Genomic DNA, 19159 nt, shown 5'->3' with positions numbered 1-19159 from the left:
ATAGAAAATGTACATAATGCATGTGTGGATCTGACTAATGAAATCTCTAGACAAAACACTGAAAGTGTCAGTTGGATGTTTCTACTCAAGAATAATAAGGTACTGTAAGAGAGAAAATAGCTATAGAATGATATATTTAATTTACTAAGCAAACCTAGAGCAAAGCAAAAGGGCCCAGGACTTGCTTGCTATGTTAGAAAATAAAACTATTCTTAGTATTTTTTCTACCCTGGGAGGAAAAGATTTTCAAAGTAAGAAATGATCTTAGGATAAAGATCATATCAAGAGCGTTGCTTTGTGATCCTTTGTTAAGATTTTAGAAAGATTTAAGGCAGGTCCTAGTAGATTCTCTCAGGTAGACAATATTGATTCTAAGAATCTTAAGGACATTGTGCTACAGCAGGAAGACATATCCAAAATGGAGAAAAATCTGTCTCAAAAAGAGACATTATGAATGTGGCTTAGGGCATGTAGTCAGTCCTTAGTAGATTAAAAAAGTTTTAAATAAAGTTTTCTGATGACAGCACTAAGAATTAGGACTAAAAGGGGCAACAGAAAGAGAATAGGGGTTCTTAACTTTCTATGGCAAGAAACAGGTAAAAAAAAGTTATTCAACTGCCAAGAATGGCCATCACTGGCCATTTCTAAACGAAACAAAACACAACTCCGAGAATAGAATAAGATCCCGGAGGGCAGAGCCAACAGCAGATAGGACGATGGGTTAGGGAATCATTATCAGGGAGCAGAATGGGGTCCTACTCAAAGAACACCCCCTATCCTTAGAGCAAGGGACTCTGACAACACGTGACCAACTGGATATTAAAACTGCTGTGGACAGTGATTTCTAAATCCCTTCCTTTTCTCCTATTTCTGAATGAGAATATCTACCTACTGTGGTTCTCTGGACTGTATAATTATATTTTGGGTGGATAGAGGATAGTAAACTTGTCTTTCTAGTTCACAGTATCCTGAATAAGCCAAGTTGAACCTAACCAAGGCCGTTTCCATTTGAACTTAATATAGATCACAAGATCATAAACTTTGAGCCTAATGCAATCAACGGATGACATTTTTGGTACCTTGGAAAGGGGTGGATGCCTTTTGCCTGTGAGAGGATATGAATTACTGGGACCAGAGGGCGAATTAGTTGTTTGCAACAATGGCTTGTCATCACCCTTCCATACTATATGCATGTCCACCTGTGATATGATTTTGCGGTTTTTCCCATAAATAAGCAGATAGTATTTACCTACGTCTGCAATATAACATGTGTAGTGTATCTTGTAATTTGCTCTAACCAAGAGTATGGTGGAAATGACAGTGTGTGACTTTTCAGTCTTTATCTCCGCAGGCTTTGCAGCTTCCACGCTTGCCCTCTTGGAGCACTCCTACCTTGTGAACAAGCCCAGCCTAGCTTCCTTGATGAGACACCACGAGGCAAGTGAGATAATAAAGAGATGGAAAGAAGGAATTAGCCCGCTTAGCAACGACAGCAACTCCAGTTGAGAGTCCGTATGTATGAACGAGGCCATCTTGCCAGTTCCCAGGCATCCAAGTTACTGAAAATGCATGAATGAGCCCAAGAGACACCATGTAAAGCAGAACTGCCCACATGAACTCAGCCAAATTGCCAATGTATAAGATTGTGAACAAATAAATAATCATTGTTCTAAGTCCTGGGCAATTGGTTTAACTTCCTCACTCTACTATTTTTCATGAAAAAAAAAAAAAAAAACTTAAAAAATACTATCTAATAGAGATATTATGATGATTCAAAGAAAAACTTCTGAAAAACATTTGGGCATGTCCTTATTTTATAAGCACTCCATAAATGATAGTTAATTATGTGTATAATAATGAAAATTCCAACAACAATGTATAATATCAAACAACTTGTGCAAGATAGTGATTTAGAAGCAGCTTTGGATAGAGACTGGAGTCTCTCAGGTCAAAGTTAGTTTTCCTAGACGTCACTTATTCTCCACACTTGCTAGCCTTTCTGTAGGGTATTTATTTACTTGGAACAACAACAACAACACCGTATTTAAAAATTAACAATTCATTTATGCTCATAAGTTAGACTAATTTATTCCATGGTATCTCTGAGGGCAGAATTATAAAAAATAGATGGAACTTATGAGAAAGGCCAATTTGGGGTCAGTAAAAGAAGATATTCTAGGGATGCCTGGGTGGTTCAGCAGTTGAGCATCTGCCTTTGGCTCAGGTCATGATCCCAGGGTCCTGGGATCAAGTCCCCCATCGGGCTCCTGGCAGGGAGTCTGCTTCTCTCTCTGCCTGTGTCTCTGCTTCTATGTCTCATGAATAAATAAGTAAATAAACATCTTAAAAAAAAAAGATATTCCTAAGATGAGGTTTCCCATAGTTATGACAGGCTGCATTGCCATAAAGATCTAGCATATCCCTTGTTGCTAAAAGCACTCAAAAACAAGTTACATTTATTCTGTCATAGCTATTGACACATGAGCTTTCAGAGTTGGTCAGATGATTTTTATCTCCCTTCCTAAAATTGTGCAATCCCTATTCCGTTTTCTCAAAAATTCCCTATATTTTAAAAACTCTTAAGTCTTGAAACGCTACCCAGACATTTAAAACTTCACTGACATTTTCATTTTCAGACATGTATAGATGCACTACAGAAAGCAACATGGGATATGAAAATTTTAAATTGGCCTTTTCTCCCTTGATTGAGATCAATACTTGAATAGTCAATTTTTTATGTGTTAACTGTCTGTTCATATGACTGAAAAAAAAAGAAACTCAATATGCTTTTGCCAAAAATCTATTTATTCATTTATTGATTCATTTATCCAACAAATATTTATGAAACATTTATCAAACTCTTCCTGTACACTAAGCATTATGTGGTATAGGTTATATTTTATGGAAAAAGCCACTATCGATATTTGGTTCCAAAGAAAAAAATGGAAGAACCTTAAATACTTCTCAGTTTCAAGTTTTGGCATTTTATGTTGAAAAACTCACTATATGTGTACCTATTTATCTAATCATCTGATACTTATTAAAACAAAATATATGCATTCAAGATATTTTCTCACTAAAAATCTATCACAGGTTTATCCTAATATCTATATTAGTTTCTAAATGAAGTGAATTTTTGCTTAGGTTTGAATTTGATTTGGAATAATAAACACTTCTGAGTTTATCTATGCAGTGATAAAGATTATGCAACCCGCAGTTACAGATTACATATTTGCAGCATATAAAATGTAGAGGCTTGAGAAAACAAAATTTATGACATAATTAACAAAAATAAAATATTTTTATCTATTTCCTATCAGTATAATATGGACACAGGTCATGAGTTTCTTTTATGTGAAGTCTAAATGATTTTAATATTAAACAGAGCATTTCTCTGGTTTGTCATGATAGTTTAGCTTTAATTAAGCTTTACATTTATTTCTCTCCCACCTTTTTAAATTTAAACATGAATGCAATATATATTTATATATAAAATTTATAATTATATTTTAAATATCATTTTATGATGATATTTTACATATCATCTTTATAAGACATAAACAGAATCTCAAGAAAGGCAATCTACGTATTTTGGGACATTCCAGGGAAGACTGATTTGGGAAGGAAGAACATTGTTAATAAACGCCATCTTTGATGTTATTTAACACAAAAGTAAACACAGATCTTTTTATATTTGACATTAAAAATCTGATCATTTGCCTCCCTAAAGAAAGCACGTACAGCTTTTATACAGACTGCACAGTAAAGAATAATAATATTTCTGTTTACTGAGATATCAACTGGCATTTCACTGTAAGTCAATGGTCTATCTTTGCTACAGCGTATTAGACCTCAATCTGGCATCTACAAATGTCAAGAGTATAAAAAAAGTATAGGATGAAAATCAAAAGCATGTTCCGAACTCCCAAAAAAATAAAAAAAGGGAAACAAAGTTCACCTAAACATATTTGCTGCAGAAATCAGTGCAATATTCAGCTGTCAATCTAGAAAAACAACGAGGGAGCCACCCTGTCAGTAGGACAGGATAATAAAATTTCCAGCAGATGTTCAGGCAGGGCTCTAATTTTTACTGAACTCCCTTGGTAAGCATTTAATTTCTTTATCATATGCAGGCTCGGCAAATTGTACTTCATCAAAACTGTATTGTGAAATATTAATATTTCATATGATAACAAAACTCCATAGAATAACCTTTGTCATATTGAGAGCATCCAAATTTAAAATGTCAAGATTCTGAATTTTAATACATTTTAAGTAGATTCTTGAATTGGCATAATAAATTATAATAAGGCTAATCTAAATTGGTATGCTATAATGTCACACAAATGTATAGTACATATAATATTTTAATAGGTACCTTTAGTAAGAGGCTGTGGGGTAAACATGTTTATATCTACTGAGTTGGATGCTAAAACATTTCATCAGTAAGAAAGCACAGACGCTCATAAGACAATTTCACATTCACAACAGGTTTAATCACTAATTAGGGACAATATAAGAAAACAAAACAAAACAAAGACCTTAAATTTCAATGCAGCAATCGGACTACCTCGCAAAACCATGTATGGGAAACAATTGTTGTTGAAAATGGCATTATATAAGCCCAACGTGGCATCATTATTTATGTCATTATAATCTGCAAAAATACATTTAAAATAGTCTTTGTACAAATATTGTGTTGTATTCACCTTCAAAGTAAGTAACCAAGAGCTTCCTAAAACCCCCAACATTATGTTTTATATGCCAAATTTAATTTGCATTTGTTCCTTACTCTCCCTTTGAACCAGCATCACAGACTCGTGAATTGATAGATTAAATTCAAATTGGAGGTTTAGAAGGAAGTTAGCTTCCACATTTATTTCTGCTGGTGATCCTAATAAAGGCAACTGCTCCTAGGTTACTGAAAGAGACAGCATCACAAATCAATGCATGTCACCAACAGAGTAAAGACAGATGTCTCTGATTAATCAGAATTCAATTTTTTGCAAGCAAACAGGAAATTCAAAGCAAACACTTTTTTTCCTACAGTTTTTCGCTTATACCTGATCAGCCACCTATTTCAGTTTGCATATAAAATTTTTAAAACGGTGTAACTAATGTAGTCATTAAATGGTATCAGAGACTCAGTTTTTCTCAACAGATTAAACATTTGATTACAGCTTGCGAGTTATTCTTAAAGGAGGAATTGAAACAAAGACAAATATACTATCAATGTTCTACAAAGCTGTAAACAATTAATGGTATTCTAAAGCTGAATCTAGTAAATTATTTATTTTTACACTTTGTTTAACCAAAGTATTTCTAAATATTCAGCCAATTTATTTGAAAAAGCACCTCCTTTTAGCTACTTAAATATAAAAACATTTATGATGCTTTTCATGCTCTAGTTTTTCTAACTTTTGAGAATTCTCTAGATTTTATCACACTTACACATAGCATCTTGTAAAGCTGTCAGAATAAGACAGCTGTAATGCTTTAGTCATACTAATGCCAGCTATTGATCCTAGTAAGAGGAGAAAGAAGGAGAGAATGTGCTTAATGGGGCATATTTGTTCTCTATTATTTTCTTTGCCTACGGATAAAGCTGATTTAAATAATGATACACTTTTCTCAGTCACTAGATTCACACATTCTTATACATTAATTATTACTAACTACCAGTTACTAACTAAATACATCAATAGATTTAGCATTTAAAATTTTATCAATAAAGGGTCTATGAATGTTAAATTCTGCTGTGCTTTTCTAATTCAAAGCCATATAAGGATGCAACCTTCTATTGTATAATTCATTCTACTTTAAAAACATGAATTTATATGCTTTGTGTAGTTTAAAGAATTAATTCCAACCATAATATGTCCTTTATTTTCTACGAAGTATGGCCATTTATGAAATAAGTACAAAGTCATGATGCCAAATTAAACTCAGGTATATATATTTTTAAAAAAAGTTTCTGTATATAAAAATTCAAGACAAATCTTATCACCAGAACAAATGAGGTACACTGAGTGATTCTTTTTGACATGAACTGGGTCCCAGGATTATGTACAAACCAAATCCATAATCTAACTTTGAATTCAGGCATAAGTCCTTGTTCACACATATCCAGAAATCACAAAAATAATTAATGTCAAAATAAGGATTCATGAGTTTGTGATTATTAAATGAAATAATCACTTTAATAATATGTATATTTTTGATGCTTCCTAGACAAAACAAAATGAGAAATGCATGCCCTTCCATGGGACAGAAAGAGTGGAAAAGAATAAAAACCAACTTGTAATGATAAGTCTTATCCGGTAGTTGAATAACTTATTTTTTGGTCAGGAAAATCTTGCCAGTATAATATTTACACTCTAATTAAAATGCATGATAGAGATTTAAACATGACTTCAAAAATATCTTCTTACCTTATCAAGAGAGAAAGTTTTGGTCAGGGCAAAACCCCATCCAGCTTCAAAAGCTCTTCGAATCATTGATGCACTGGTAGCTGGAGTTGCACTCGCAAGACCAAAAGGATTTAGAAACTTCAGTCCAGCCATCTCCACGCTGATGTCCACCAGATCGATGGGAGTGTAAAAGAGGGGCAGCTCAGGCTTGGCACAAACTGAAGCTCCATATTGCGACTGCAAAAAATAGTCAATAATCATCATATCTGATTTTTCCATATAATCTTTTACAAAAATTACTGTAACACAGAATTTGAATTAATATAGATCACACTGGTCTGTTTTTGATGAGGAAAATTGTCATTCATACAATACCATCTTTTTCTAATTTAAAAGGCATTATAGAGACTATTAACAGAAATAAAAATTAATTAAATAAACAAACAAAATTATTTAAAACATACAGAGATTCAAACACAAAAGGCAATAATTTCAGAATTTAGCTCCCTGGTCCCATAAACCAGACTTTTTGCACTTAAATTGTGGAAATGTACTTAGTCCTCAGAGATATGGGCAACAGCAAGTCAGGAGGCCTAAATTCAATTTCCAGTAGTCTCACTTCTGTTTATATGAGATTTTAGGAAAGCCACCTAATATGACCATGTCTTTTTCTTTACCATTTTCAGTACAGCAGCAGGAATGCTGGTTGCCTAATTTCCTACCCTCATAGGGGTATTGGAAAATGCAGGAGATCATAAACCACAGGAAGACATCTAATTTGGAAAGTGGGGGATGTACTCATGTGCAAGAGGAGATTCTTTTTTTCAGAAATAAAACTGGTACCAAAACAGTTAATGTCAAAACCTTCAACTAGCTCTCACAACTAGAAAATTACCTTTGCTAAAGGAACACTGTAATAATGTTACTTTGCATTATGAAAACAGTTATGCAAAGTGCATGGCACACTGAAGCAGAATAGGTACTTGCTAAATGTTGTCTCTTCCTGACTGGGTAGGTTATTAAAGATCTCATCAGGCCTTTGGTTTATAAAGTGTCTCTGTCTCTTTCCTTTTCTTCCTCCTTCCCTTTCTCTCTGTTTATCTCTGAAAGACAAATAATACTGGCAAATATTAAAAGGATGTATTTTCTAAGCCAAAGTGGTTACTAAATGGATAGGGCTAGTTAATCCCAAAGTAAGAACTCCTTTCCCTTGTGAGCATCATTCAAAGGAAAAGTTGTTTGAGCATAACTTTAATTTTACAGGAGTGTGTCTTATGTAGATAAAAATTGCCATGACTTGCATACAAATTATTTCTGGACCTCCACCATTTATAATGCAAAGCAAAGTTCACTTAGTCTGTAGAAAGGCATCAAAACTTGTCAATTGAAAGACTAATGTGTCTTGAACACCTACAAAGAGATGCCTGACCACATCAAAGCTTTCAACTATGGCAGGCATCTTCTGCCAGGAACATTCTGGGTTTCAAGGCACATTTCTGAATATTGCTCAGGCCTGTTGTGAACATAATTTCTACTATCCTCCCGTGGAATTGTAATACTGTTAAAAAGATTAGCAAAGACAAAAGCTATAATGTACAATATAGGGAATAGTTAATTTGAGGGTGTGTCTGAATTTGAACAGAGGTACAAGAGGGGAAAAACACCTTTGATGTGATTTTCTCAGCTGTGTAATCATAGTTTAAACTGAATCAAGCAAATTTAGATTAGACTAAGGAAGATTTTCCTCACACCATGGATTGGTCAACACTGGGAAAAATCTAGATGTATTTTTCATATCTGAGGAATCTTAGAAATTTCAGGCAAGTTTGTGTTTGACACCAATAGCAGAAATGCATATGGTTCCATATCTATTTAGGTGAGGTAAATGACACTACTAATTTTCTTCTCTTTTTAAGGTTTTGTACTGAAATATCTAATCCCTTCAATCTTAGATGAATTTGTTTGTTATAATTGTAGCTATGGATTAGGCAACAGCCCAAAGAGGCGGATATATACATGTGAGTTCAACTTGCATCTCTTAATTTATGTAGTTTAAAATAAATAAGGCATTGCTCTGAAATTCTTAAAAAGGTTTCTGCCTTAATACTAAAAAAGGAAATGATGATACAAACTTAGCGAGATTTTCCTTATGCTTCAAAACAAAAATATAAACCAAACCAAACCAAACAATAACAAAATATAAACACACACATAAAACTCTTTCAAATGAGAAGTACAGCTTCTTATAAAATATGTATTTTCTTTTATTTACAAAAGTACTACTGATGCACACATGATATAATCTAAAATCTCTACTTGTAATAGGCAGTTGTTTTTCATATCGTACATAAAAGGCTTTTGTTATGTTTTTAAGACTTTTTACCACAGTGTGGTGCTACAGCAACCTAGCCTGTCCAAACTCACAATTTACTTATGCCCAATCAATGTATGCTTTCTTTTCTGAAGTTTAAAATCCTGTTCACCTCTGTACCCTTGCTCAGACAACTTAAGTATTTCAAATTTCAGTTCTCACCATGAGGTTAATTCCTCCCAAATCCCATTCATAACCTCCAAATTCAGATTCCCAAGATACTTCAAGACCTTTGGATATGGATGCTTTGCTGTTAATTCAAACTCAACTGCTTCAAAGTTTATCTCATATTCTCTTCTAAAGAATATGTTACCCAGATTTTCAATTGCAGACAATAGTTTTTCCAGTCATCCAATAGTATTATTAAATGATAGATGTAAGAAACAGCCTAGATTATGTTAATTATACTGGAATTAAAATTAAAAACTTAAAAAAAAAAAAAGGAAGAAGAAACCTAGAGCAATGAAGATCAGTTTCCCAATAATACCACTGTAAAAAGGAATGTTATACTGGTATCGGACTGATACAGAAACTGATACAAGAAAAAAAAATGTACTGACGTGAAAGAGCATTTATTCTATACTAAGTGAAAAAATAGTGTGTTAACATTATATGTAAGTCCAAAAGTTTTCAGTAAAAAATAAGTAAACAAATAAATAAATATTTAATTATATTTATTATAATAGTATATTTATGTGTATTGCTATATGTCTTTAGGTTTATCCATCATAAAGAGTAAATATCCATATGTTAACTAGTGTTATCTGAACTGGGATTGGGATGACCTTTAACTTTTAAATTTTTGTTCCCTTTATTTTTTATACTTTCAACACTGAACATACTTATATGAAACAAATCGAATTAAAGGCATACTAAAACAATTTTTCTAAAAGAATCAATGAAAAACCAGTAAGGGAAGATCAAGGTAAATGGACTACTCTTAAGCTTCCTCCACAGGTTGTTTCAAATCAACCCTTTCAGCTATATTTAATACTATAGATAAATATAAAAATATTTAGAACTAGAACAATCAAAGAGATGATCAACCTTAAAAGTTTTATTTTATAAAGAGAAAACTAAGGGTAAAGGAGGTTAAGTACTTATAAGTTATTCAATTAGTGGCAAAGCCAGAATAAAATGTGTAATTTTCTATGTTTTTTGGTCAATTTTCCTCCCACTACCTTAAGCCATCTCTCAGAAATAAAATGGTTCTGTCATTCTTCCTCAAAAATACTTGATCTTGCCTCTGCACCTTTCCCATTCCATCTCTCTCTTCTTCACTTACTATAAAATTTCCCAATCTGGAGCACTTCCTGGCCACTGTAGATAAATAATTTTATCTGGACTACTCCCAGGGCATAAAAAAGTAACATTACATCAATTTATTAATTACACTGAAAATATCTGGTTATATATTTAATAACTAATATGCTAAAACTTATCCATATCTTCAGGAAACCAAATTTATTTTCATGGCATATACTGATTGCTTACACAATGTAGTGGCCAAGAACTTAGACATAATTCTTAACATTATATTAAACTATTTTTGTTCATGTATTCACTCAGCAGGTATTTACTGAGAACTTGACATTATAGAGATGAACAGAACAGACAAGTCTCTGGAGCTCACAAACAGAAGAATGCAAATAAAGCTTCCAACCAACTGACACACGAAATTAAAACCACAGATAGTTCATCACACTGCTACATGTCTCCATGCATTATTTTATGTATTTCCATAGGCCTACCATATAACCCAAGTCCTTCCTCACCCATTAAATGACTATTCATCTTTCCAAATTCAGTTCATTCATGCAAGTATATGCTTCTTGGGGCATTTCCTTAATGAGTTCCATATTTTTTGTCTAATACTTCTTACTGTCATCTCTTACTGCAATTTAAAAAATGCCTGTACCTCAGGAGTCATCATACGGCGCTGTACAAATGATTTTCTCTTCAAATAGAACATAAGCTTCTTGAGGGCAGTGATCATTTCTTATTCAAATCAGTATCTTATTCAAATCAGATCATATCTTATTCAAATCAGTATCTCCATTAGAATTAGAAATATATGTAATATGTTTATGTATTATATATTACAGTATATTTAATAATTATATGTAATTTATTATATATATAATTATATATATAATAAATTACATATAATTTAAAGGCCACTCTGCCCTCTTAGAGACAAAGATAAATAAAATGGCTTTTCCACATGGCAACCCTCAAATATGTTTTAAAGAACTATCATATTCTTTCCAAATCTTTTTCTCCAGGCTAAACATTTATAACTTCATAATTATTTTTCACAATTATTTTGAATTCTCATTGTCCTTTGTTGGATTATCTCATGTACCTTTTATGTTCTGAAATGGGGAACTATGCTAACATAGTTGAAAGAGTTAAATACAAGAATTTGAATTTATGTGATTTCCTCCTTCCTTTCCCTTTCTAAAACAGGAACTGTCTTTACTATGTACGTTACCACGATTTCTTTGGTTGTTCAAAAGAACTGAGAAGAGGACAGAGTGGGGAGGTAAGACTAGAGATTAAGGAAAAGTGAGATGTCCAGCAGATTTTTAGTGTGTAAAGGTAAAAATGACATTTCTTTTATAGAAGCCATGTAGGCATTAAGATACATTGCAAATGAGAGAGATGTCTAATGATGACTTTTTAGAAAGTTTTTTTTTTCCCCTCTCAGAATTTTTTAAGGGGAGACTGAGTGAAGAATTTTAAAAATTCCATGTAAAAAAATTATCTGCATGAATTGCATAAACCATATGAGAGGTCCCAAATTTATATGGGTTACATTTAAATTTTCTCATTTCATTTTCACCTACAAAATCCTTCAAGGCTCTTCACTACCTGCAGAATATAGCATCAGCTCTTTAGCATTATATAACTCTAGCTGTGACCTGGGCTCTTCCCCACTCTTCATTCTTTCTAATACCATCTATTATTACTCCCTCACAACGTTTTATATTTCCAGTTATTAACCAATAAACAAAAAAATATCATTAATGTATCTATGCATTTTGACTTGCTTTTTTATTTCTTTTCCTAAACTCTCCTTTCCTGTCAGACTTTTCTGCTTGAGAATTTCCACCAATCTTCCAAGAGTCAGTCCTGTTGTCATCTTCACTATAAAACTTGACTGGCTATCTACACACAAAGTTGTTCCCTTCTCTTATTAACATGTATGTGTCTCCTACCTAATTTAATTTCAGCACCTAGCATAAGACTTGGCAGAAAGATGCTCAAAATATTAGTCGAATACATTACACTAGTGACCTTGCCTTGGTCTCCTTTTTACATCAATTCTCAGTAAGCTGATAATCAATTTAGATGAAATAATCATCGAATGTATTCAAAATATATATTCCATTACTCTATGATTCAAATCTAGAGTAACATTCAACTTTTACCATTGGAGGACTGTTGAGTTTAGCAAAAGCACTAAAAAGAGTTATTTAATGCAATAGTAAATAACTACTCTCATCAATTAAGTTCCACGGTGAGTATATGCATCCTATATCAGGCACATAAAGTGACTTAAACATTTACTGACCTCACAATTTTGGCAGGATCTAGCTTAAAATGAAACATTTTTCTGCCCCACGTGATTTTTAACTCCTGGCTAGCAGTAGAGACCAGCCTCAGATGGCTATGAAGAACAAGGGTACAGAAGTATCTCATGAAACTCAGGAATGTTAAGCCTCTAGGAAAGGCTGTGAATCTTCATGGAAAGCCACATAATCTGTCTCTCTCTCTTTCTCTACTCTTCTATGCACATCTGGTTTATTCTTGTCTCTGCCAACTGGCTTCCTCTGATTCTTTATGCAGAATGGTTGCTATTCTATAGGTCCAGCTCAGTTATTTTTAACTCTACATATTAAAAACATCTGAAGGTGTTTTTGATGTCCTGGCCAGATAGATTCCATATTAATTACATCAGAATCACTCTAGTACAACTCAAGCAAATTTAAGTAGTTTTTGGATACTCTCCAAGGAATTGAAATACACATCCAAGACTGCCTTGAGAATTAGGAATTAGGGGGAACAATTCTCAAGTGAGAAATTCAAGTTTGGCCATGAGTGCATTACATGTCTATCTTACTGAAATAAATGGCTACCAGGGGCATGTTCAAGAGAATAAAGTATTACCATAAGGTGAGTAGATATTCTAAAAAGGGCCTATATAGGGAATTTCATCTGCTTATAAAGTATCTATTCTGATATTCATCATTACATTGTCTAAATATTGTCTAAATAAAAATATGACAGTTTATTCTCAGAATCAGTAAGATACTTGCCTACTTGTAAATAGTATTTATGTCAGGCCCAGTGAGAAGTGTTTTGTACTTACTCTTTCCATATGATCACAACTCTTCAAATTAGGCTTTATTCTCCTACTGAAAATGAGCAAAGTGAGGTTCAAAGAAAATAAGCAACTTCTCCAAAGACAAGGAGTCAATAAGTAATAGAGTGAGACTTGGATTTAAAGCTACTACAGCCTATATTATATCAAGCTGCTCCTATTTACATAAATATTCTTCTAAAGAATTAATGTCCTCAACATTGGAAATTGATCTGAAAATTATTCATGATGGTTTGATTAAACACACACAATACATGTACACACATGGAAAATGTATTACCAAAAATAAAAAGCATATTCTGATCAGATATTGATAAGATAATCAAATATAATGCCTTTCATTTCAGAATGAAAATAAAAACAAATATAATCTTAAAATGGCTTAATTATTTTATTATTACATTATTATTACTCTTTATCACTGGTATTCTACTATACCTGGCTGGGTCATGGAATTATACACAGAGAAATTTGCATGTATAATGGTTAGTTGTTGAGGAAAAGCAAATCACATCATAATTATGTATCCCAATTGCATTTTTCCCTAATTTGTTTTATTAGAATGAAAATTTAAAAAAAGCACGCTGTTAAAAGCAAGACTATTGGTAGTGTTATATTTGATTGAAGAAGAGAAAATAACTACTACTATGTTCCATCCAATTTAAAATCATCAAACAGCTTTCACCTACTCATTTTATTTATATTTCATTGTGATATAACTACAATGGTCCCTATCTTGGGGTACAGCTGCTCTAGAAGCATCCATTCTGAGATTATTTTAAGGCAAAGAACAAGTAACATTGTATAGCTACTTATGACTAGATTAATTCATAGGCTGAATTTATGCATTAATTAACTCCAGGTCAGTTACTTTGCCCTTTGAAGAAATATCTATTGAGGGGAAAAACTTGCAATGCAGAAATTAATTTGGATTAGCTGCTTCCATGGTGGAAAGGCCTAGGTACGTGATTACAATTATGACATAAAATCAGGTGTCATATCTCCAGAAATTACAATTTGTAATGAAAATTTCAGAAAAGATATGAGGCTATAGAAAAGTTTCTAAAAAATAATGATCCCATTTTACTCACTTCTTTAAAGGATTATATTCACATTGCTCTTAATAAGATATTTGTAATCTGAGTACAGAATAAGCCTACAAAATTAAACATTAATTCAAATCCATATGATCTTTTTCTTCATCTAAACTTTACCCCCACCCTCAACTACCAGCTCTTAAGCAACTTACAGTGGTATCATGCAAAAAATTCCTCTTCTTCAACAACAACAAAAAAACTATTCCTCCCCCACTTTTCCCCACTTAACTTTATGACACTATCATTCATTCAGCTTAAGCCCAAAATCTATTATTCTTAATACTACTTCTTTCATTCCCTATTTTTCTTCTAACAGCAAATCTAATGACCCTATCTTCGAAATATATGAATCCATGTACTTCTATCTATACTCATTGCCATCATTATCTCGGGACTATTTCTGTTTTTTTTTTTTTTTTTTCCCATTTTCCTTGCCTCCTACTAGAGTCCACTCTTTATTTTGCACCAGAGCCTTTTAAAAACACAAATCTGATTGTTTAAAATGTTTCATTTATTTCTCATATTAAAAAAATATATTCCAGCGATTTCAGCCTACAAGATCTTCCATGAGCTGGTCCTGTCCCCCTATCCAAATTGATCTTATGCTGCTTCTATGTTAATACACCTATCAGTCACATATGACTTCTACTAAACTCTGGCTTTCCCGGAGTGCTTGCAATTGCTGTTCTGTCTTCTTGGATGCTTTTTTTTTTTTTTTTTTTAAATTCTGTTTCCATTTAAACTTTACTCCCACCTCCGGGTACCAGCTCTTTTAGCAACTGCTATGGACTGAACTGTATTCCCCCAGAATTCATATGTTGAAGCCCTGACACCAAAGTGATATTATTTTGAGAGTGGGCTTTGAGGAGTAACTTGAGTTTAGAGGAGGTCATGGAGGTGAGGCCCTCATGATGGGATTAGTGCCTCTAGAAGAAGAGATATATGTGGGGACACAGTGAGAAGGCAGCCATCTACAGCTAGGAGGAGAACTTTCACCAGAACTCAGCCATGTTGGCACCCTGATCTCAGACGTTCAGCCTCTAGAACTGAGAGAATATAAATTCCTAGTGCTTAAGCCACCTAGTTTATGATATCTTGTTATGGCAACCTGAGCTGAAAAATATAGCAACCTAAGGTAGAATCGCCAACAAGCAAGTGAACTTATAAAATGTGCTTCCTAAACCTCATGTGCCCCATGATTTAAAATGTTTCCTAGCCATTTTCAATCTTTCAGTGATATTTATGAAGTGTCTACTATATGGTAGGCATTGTGACCAGTTGCTAAAAACACAGCAGTAAACAAAGTAGATTTTCTGGTTGCATGGATTTTATATTACAAAGTGATGGTGACAGAAGGAATCAAAAACATAGATGAATGTGTGTGTGTGCGTGTGCGTGTGTGCATGCCTGTGTGTATGTGTGATGTTGTGATTTATAATAAGAAATATGTATTTGGTTTTCATACAGTTTCTAGCTCCTGAAACACTCAGGATTTCTTGAGTGATGAGAGCAATGAAGGTGTCTTTTTTTATGTCAACGGATGAAGGCACCTAAGGATGGGGGCTGGTTACCAGGAGACTCTGCCACATGGTTCTAGGGTTGGAAATTTCTGTCCCATCCCCTCCATCCCCTGACCTCGAGGGAGGTGACAGGGGCTGGAGGTTGAATCAAGATTTAATCAATTGTGACTACGTAATAAAGCCTTCATTAAAAATAAATAAATAAATAAATAAATAAATAAATAAATAAATAAATAAATAAAATAAAAACAAAAGGACAAGGTTCAGAGAGCTTCCAGGTTGGTATACAGGTGGAGATTGGGGAGAAAGTTGCACCTGGAGAGGGCATGGAAGCTCTGCACCCTTTCTGCATACTTGCTCTGCACATATTTTCCATCCAGCTGCTCCTTACTTACATCCTTTTATAATAAACCAGTGAGCTAGTAAGTAAAAAATTTCTCTGAGTTCTGTGAGCCACTCTGGCAAATTAATTGAACCCAATGAGGCAGTCATAGGAACCTCTGATCTATAGCCAGTTGGTCAGAAGTACAGGTAACAACTTGGACTTAGGAATGCTATCCCCGAGTTGGAAGGGGTCACTGGAACCTCTGATCTACAGCTCGTTGGTAAAAAACACAGGTGGTAACCTGGGCTTATCGCTGGCATGTGAAGTGGCAGGAATGGACAAAAGGTGGGACAGTCTAGCAGAACTGTGCTTACTTGTGAGATCTGATGTTGTTTCAAGGTAGAAAGTGTTGGAATTGAGTTACATTGTAGAATACCCAACTGGTGCCCCAACTGGTGCTTTCTGGCACAGGGAACCCTTACCCCTCATACACATACATTGCAATTGAGTCCAGGAACCCCAAATCATGTTTTCAAGTGTCTTCTCCTCAGAAACAGAATGCAGAGTATATGCGGGTTAGGCAGTAGTGTGGCTAGGGGCAGGGATAGTTTCCGTTTCATGGAGGTTTCTTTAATAAAGTAACATCTGAGCATATATGAGAAGGAGGTGAGCAGAGTCATGCATGTACCAACAGTGTTGGTATACTCCCTGACTTTGAAATAAATGGTTCGATTTATCAGTTGAGCTACTGCAATAACATTGGTTTCTTTGATCTTCTACTAATTATAATATTCATTAAGAAAATACCACATAGATATTAGAGGCTCTAGGTCATAAAATCCAAAGGGTCTATTAAAAGGATAAACTACTGAATTAACTTTAAGAAGTGGTTTGTAAGTTAGCCAAGGACCCCCCAAATAATAAATAACATGTTGACAAATTTTCAAAAGTGTCAATCAGTAAGGTAACAATTGCCATAGTCGCAGGCCCAGGGGCAAAGGTGGTGACACTGCTGACAAGATGTCATTGACTAGTGTAAGAAAAGCCTGGTGACCAGCACAGGGTGGTTCCTGACAGCAAATCCATGTAGCACAAAGAAGTCAGCATGATCAAGGTAAGAGTGATGAAGGTAAATAAAAGACGCTGACATTTAAGAAAGGTGACAACAGCAATGTTAAATATTAAGACTTGGAATAAAAAGCTCAAAATTGTAAGTCAACAACCTACCAGGCAATACCTGCTTTTGTGTTAACCTATTAACCCTTGGATTTCTAGGAAGAGAAGTTTCTAAAATAGTTTAAAGTGGGGGAAGGGATACAGGGAAAAGCTAATACAGTCACTCAGATGTGATTTCTGGACTCTAAATAGGTCAGTTGGGGAACTTTGAAACTCATTTGTCTCACCGTTAAAAAAACTATTGTAAAGGATGGCTGGAAGATTACAGGAGAAAAATTATGATGCACTGGCAAGTTCATTTTTATCCTTCTGTTTCCATGATAACTGTACCCCACGACCTGTTTGAATAGTCTAAGTAGTTATTTATCATCAACGAGCCAAGTGAATCTGTAAAGTCTGCTTCCTAAACTTCATGTGCCCCATAATCTAAAACATTTTCTCAGCATATTCAATTTTTCAGTCATAGTTATCAAGAGCCTGCTGTACGGTAGGCATTTTACTGGTCAACCACCTACTATCAGGTAGGCATTGTTCTAGACACCAAGGATAAGGCAGAGAACAAAGCTGACAAAGAATCACATTGAAGGCTACATTCCCATGGGATGTTGTCTGGCATACAGTGACCATGCAATGCATGAGAAGTGATCCCAAAATGAGGTAAGATCATTTTGAGGACTAGCTGCATGGATTATACAAGTCCAGTGCCACTGTTCTCATCCCTACTTTGGCACAGAGTTCTATGACCATTGGCAGGTACTTCCCTATGTGTGCTGCCTTCCATATGCTCAACTGAAGCTCAACCAACAGACACCATGAGAAATGGGCAGGATGATTATTGAGAAGAAGAGTAGGGCCGAAAATGGAAAAACCTGTGTTCTAGCCCCAGAAGACCAGACCATCAACACTTTATGATAGGCATTACATTTCTCCTGTTCTTTTCTATGGATGCTGTTCTCTCTTTATCTCTTTGGGGATCTTTAACATATCTATTTTTAATTCCTTACAGATAGTTCTATTATTGTTCTTTTCTCCTGAATTTTCCTATGAGTTGACTTTTAAAATCTGTTCCTCAGCTTTCTGACCCATATGTTAAGTGGTTGGATCAAGTATTTCCAGGGCCATTGCCATCTCAACAAAATTTAGCACACATTTTCTAATTTGTAAAATGAGAAAAAAATAGTTACTCTGGCAGGCATAATTTTGTATGATGTGAATATTAAGCCTCTAAAAAATAATCAGCATATTATAGGTATTTGATAAATCAGATGCTTTATTTTTAACATACATAATTTGGGTTTCAGAAGCATGAAAAACTATAATTTAATCTTTTTTATGGATAAAGATAGTGAGGATAAAGAGAATGCATTTGAGATTTTAAACATTAAGTCCTTGAGCTGAGAATTTCACTTCTGTGCCTACGTTGTGCTATCTCAGAGCCATAAGTGAGATAACCAAAAGGCAATGTGAAATCCCGAAAGGTCCAAAGGCAGAATTAATGAGTAATTAAATGAAGATCTGAACCCAGGTCTCCTAACTTTTAGGCTTTCATTGTACCACCTGTATCTAGGTATTTTTCAATCTAATCCATTACAATTTATATAAGACTCAACTTTAGTAAATCACTGAATGTAGAGGAACAAAGTTCTGATTAAAATTTTTGCATTTAAATTTCCACCAGCAAGCTAAAGGTTTTCAGTGCTTTGTTCTACTGTGATATTTTCATGAGGGCCACATGGCCCCAAGCATCAAGGTGTTAGAGATTTGGCATGGAATTTTTAACACCTATACCCCATGTGGACCAAGTGACCTTGCAATAGCTAATTTCTTTCATACTCCCTCAGCACCTACTGAGGTCAGGTTCAGTATGGCACAG

The 19159-nt window shown here is 34.2% G+C and overlaps 1 protein-coding gene across 4 annotated transcripts in view; it reads right to left on the bottom strand.

Moving 5' to 3' along the window:
- DPYD (dihydropyrimidine dehydrogenase) overlaps positions 1-19159 on the bottom strand; it is a 796351-nt gene that overhangs the window by 377466 nt on the left and 399726 nt on the right. For all 4 annotated transcript variants that reach the window (XM_025417538.3, XM_035718273.2, XM_049111637.1 and 1 more), the window contains one exon: positions 6432-6647. In XM_025417538.3, the coding sequence (XP_025273323.1) occupies positions 6432-6647 (216 nt within the window). The remainder of the gene's footprint in view (positions 1-6431; positions 6648-19159) is intronic.

This window comes from Canis lupus, chromosome 6 (assembly GCF_003254725.2).
Source record: "Canis lupus dingo isolate Sandy chromosome 6, ASM325472v2, whole genome shotgun sequence".
Lineage (NCBI taxonomy): Eukaryota > Metazoa > Chordata > Mammalia > Carnivora > Canidae > Canis > Canis lupus.
The sequence above is the reverse complement of the archived record's forward strand: the minus strand, read 5'-3'. Positions and strand labels throughout refer to the sequence as shown.